The 4,488-nt window shown below is 26.0% G+C and overlaps 1 protein-coding gene across 1 annotated transcript in view; it reads left to right on the top strand.

The window, feature by feature from the left end:
* LOC107618046 (cinnamoyl-CoA reductase 2) overlaps positions 1-3,318 on the top strand; it is a gene marked incomplete in the record, with an annotated part of 5,630 nt that extends 2,312 nt beyond the window's left edge. Inside the window, 2 exon segments of the mRNA XM_016319971.2 lie at positions 785-1,137; positions 3,106-3,318. Of these exon segments, the coding sequence (XP_016175457.1) occupies positions 785-1,137; positions 3,106-3,268 (516 nt within the window).

Raw genomic sequence — 4,488 nt, 5'->3', positions numbered from 1 at the left:
TGTTATCTAATATTATTCAATATTTTATTAATAATTAAAACATTCAAAATAAAATAAACAATAATTAAGAATATGAAATAATATAATTTTAAACTAATTTTTTATTGTTTTTTAAATATTTTTTTATTCTCTAATTTTCGATAAAATAATCAATGGACTAGTGATTAGCTTACTAGTCTATTTAATTAAATAAGTATCAAGAGTTTAAATTCCGTCTTATGTATACAGCAACTTATTCACCAACAAATTAATGACAAATTCTTAAATAAAACTCCGACACTCGACAAATTGACATCACATAGGTAGCGTTTGGTGGAGAGACAGAGACTAAAAGACAGAGATTGAAATAAATCTCAGTATTCTGTTTGGTGCAAAATGGGAGACAAGAATTAAAACAAGAATGAAACTCTAATTTAATTTGCACAAAGGATAAAATTGGAATTAATTAATTGAAATGAAAGTATTTTAGGTAATTTCAGTCTCATGTGTCCCTACTTTTTGGAGGTACTGAAATACTGAAATTTTGAAGACAGAGACAAAAATTTTAGTACTATTCTCTGAACCAACAAACACAATACTGAGTCTCAGTCTCTCAATCTCTGTCTCAGTACCTCAAAACAAATGCTACCACAGTGTGATTGAAATTAATGAAATTATTATTAATAACCATCATTGATGAGAATGTAATTAATAAATGAAATTGCACATTCAAAAAGACAATTGAGTAATTGACACATACTTTTTATTATCAATGATTCTGATGAATTAATAATAATTATTGTAGAACTGGTATTGCTATGGGAAGACAGTGGCTGAACAAACAGCATGGGAAATATCAAAAGAGAAAGGAGTTGACCTAATTGTGGTGAACCCAGTTTTAGTGGTTGGTCCATTGCTACAATCAACCATAAATGCAAGCACAATTCACATCCTAAAATACCTAACAGGATCAGCAAAGACATTTGTGAATGCTGCTCAGGCTTATGTCCATGTTAAGGATGTTGCATTGGCACACCTTCTTGTTTATGAGACACCTTCTGCCAATGGTAGATACATTTGTTCTGAGAGTTCTTTACACCGTGGAGAAGTTGTTGCAATTTTAGCCAAGTATTTTCCTGAGTACCCTATTCCTACCAAGTAAGTCTAATCCTCATCATAATTTTTTTGTTTTTTATTATCATAAATCATGCACAAATCCTAATTAGGTAGTAGTAGTTGATAATTTAATTTCCCTGAAAATAAATGATGTATGAGATTTTGTTTGACATATGCACTTTGTTTCCCATTTTTAAGGGACATCATGACCAAATTAGGTGTGAGTTTCTTCCTATTTTTAATTATAGAAATATTTGATAACAAAAAAAATAAAAAATAATTAAAATTTATCTTATTTAATATTCATTAATTATTATTAAAATTAATAAATATTAAATAAAATAAATTTAGATTTTTTTTCCTCTAACATTACAGAATTTCTAGTAATGTAAAGTACAACTATTAATAATGAGGAGATCACTTCGATAAAGATACTAAAAATGTCTTTTTTTTAAATATTTACATGTGTTATTATATTATTGGACATCTTTATTAAACTGGTTAATAATTTATTTTTTAATAAACCAGAACAAAATCGGTTTATTATAGTTATTAGATCCAATTTGATCCGATTGATTTACACAATTTAAACCGAATTATGTTTAAATTTTTTGATAAAAAGACAAATATATTTCTAATTTTTGTTAAAAAAAACAAAAAAAAATGATCCAATGGGTTATGTAAATTGGTCGGTTCGACCAAATCTGATAATAATTGGGTTTATTGTTATAAAAAAATCGATTTCATTCTAGTTTATTAAGAAATTAAAAAATAATACGTACAATAATAATGCAACACATAAGCATCTTTACAAAAAGACGTTTTACGCGTGTTTATGGAACATCCTCCTAATAATGAATCTATGTCATTATTCACCGGCTTTATTAAAGGCATTACTAGCTAGTTACTACTAATATTTTGAATGTAAATTTTTTTTTATTTTAAAAACTAATTTTTTAAAATAATTAGTACGATTTAATTTAATTTATTATTACCTCTCTTAATATTTATATTACTTTTAAAATGGAAGAGAGAGTGCTTTGTAAATGTTAAAGCTGAATTAGTTGTAGAAATAATATTAGAGCGCAGTTTTGTTTGAATGTTTCCTAATTAGAGGTAATAAGGTGGTTAAGGATTTTGAGCATTTAATTCACACTGTAAATATAGAAATGGTTTTCTCAAGTTGTAGGTGTAACAACTTTGACTTTGCATTGTGAAGAGTCAAGTCAAATTGAAATCCAAACAAATATGAACCATACATGGAGCTTACTTGTCTTCACCAAATCTAATGTCCTTGTCACTTGCTTGTTACATTTTGACATTGATAGTGTCTCCTGCCATTGACCTACCACTTTTATTTTATTTAAAAAAAAAATTAAAAGAAAAAAAAGAAGTTAACCTACCTTTTTTTCATTAATATATAAGCCTATATATACCTAATCATCTAAAATAATTTTTTAACCAACTTGGATTGGTCGAGTGGTCAGCTCACTCGTCAGATCCGCGACGGATTAGTCCTTGACCTGTCGGGTTGGGGGATACCGTGGACAACTAAAAAAAAAATCTATAATAGTTTTTTTTTTTTTGTATATTTATGATTCCTTGAGTAAAACATGGTTTTAAGTTACTTGCATTGAATTTCTTATTAATGAATATTAATTTATTTATTATCATATATTGATAGATAAGGAATAAGGATACAAATCTTCTGACTTTTTTTATATTGTTTTTTTCCATCCCCTCAATTATTGCATCATTCTTGCTTGTTCTAAAAGACTTTTATTAAAAAAAAAAAAACATAGAATATTGGGATAAAATGGAAGAGATAATTTCAATCTCAAAGACAATTATAAAATTACAAAAGCAACCACGGGACTTAATTAATATTTATAATAAAGTATTGTGTAGTTACATACATGCTTATCCTACTTTTAAAATAAATTTTATATAGTTGATAGTGTAATTTTGTGGAATAAAAAATTAACAAAATAGTTTTATGTATATGTGCAGATGTTCAGATGAGAAGAACCCAAGAGTAAAACCCTACATATTTTCAAATCAAAAGCTCAAAGATTTGGGAATGAAATTCACCCCAGTGAACTTGTGTCTCTATGAAACTGTCAAGAATCTTCAGGACAATGGCCACCTTCCTCTTCCTCCAAATCACTTTTAATTAAGGTCTATATATATATAATCAAGTATATTATATAGCTTTAAGTTAATTATATCTAATTTCATGTAAGATTATATAATTAAGCTAAGCTAAATAATATATAGTTCATAATGTTACTTAATTTGAGTCTATATATAGACCCATGTATTTTTTTTTTCTATTGTTATTCTTTACCATTAAGATATATATGTATGTCATTATTTCTCATTTTTATTACTTTAATTTCTTGCAAAGTAAAAGTATTGATTAATATAATCCCTGTACTATTATAATATTGTTGATAAATATTCGTTTTTATAATTTTAATTTAGTAGTTATTAATTAGCTCCTACTCTTGATGAGGCATCAAAATATAAAGTAGTAAACTATTATAAGAATTAAAGTTTCATAAAACTAAGAAAAAAATAAAAAATGCTTATAAAAAATGAAGCATAAATTCAGAATTGTAAGAGACGCTACTTCATAATAATTATTGTTGCCTTGTCTAAAAGACTATAATAAATTAATAATATTAATGGATTTTTGTTTTCATTTAGTTGGTAGAACTGAAAATGCCAGAAATAATATGGGAAAACAAAAATAAAATTTATTTTAGTAGTATTTATATATATATAACAAGAGGGCAACTAAATAAAATAAATTAACCGCGTTACGTACTTTCTGATTTCCTTGAACGTGTATAAAGTGCTCTCAGGTCAATCCAACATTCCCCCTTTAAGAAAATTAAAATAATAAATTAAATAAAAAAGAAAACTATTTTTTTGAAACAAAGATTAGCATTCATTCTCCTTGAATCTTTTGAATTCACATTACATAACTTGAAGCTTTAAGTAGTATTTATATATATATAACAAGAGGGCAACTAAATAAAATAAATTAACCGCGTTACGTACTTTCTGATTTCCTTGAACGTGTATAAAGTGCTCTCAGGTCAATCCAACATTCCCCCTTTAAGAAAATTAAAATAATAAATTAAATAAAAAAGAAAACTATTTTTTTGAAACAAAGATTAGCATTCATTCTCCTTGAATCTTTTGAATTCACATTACATAACTTGAAGCTTTAAAACTTCTAATAGTAAAATTGGATACATACATACAGCTAGCTCCACATGCTATACACCTTTTTATTTAATAAAAAAAAAAGAATTTATAGTAGATTTCAAGTAAACCAATTAACTACACTATAGACTTGATCTATTAAAAATTAGATAAAATTTA

Source organism: Arachis ipaensis, chromosome B09 (assembly GCF_000816755.2).
Source record: "Arachis ipaensis cultivar K30076 chromosome B09, Araip1.1, whole genome shotgun sequence".
Lineage (NCBI taxonomy): Eukaryota > Viridiplantae > Streptophyta > Magnoliopsida > Fabales > Fabaceae > Arachis > Arachis ipaensis.
Note: the sequence above shows the minus strand (reverse complement) of the source record. Positions and strands in the feature narration are given on the sequence as shown.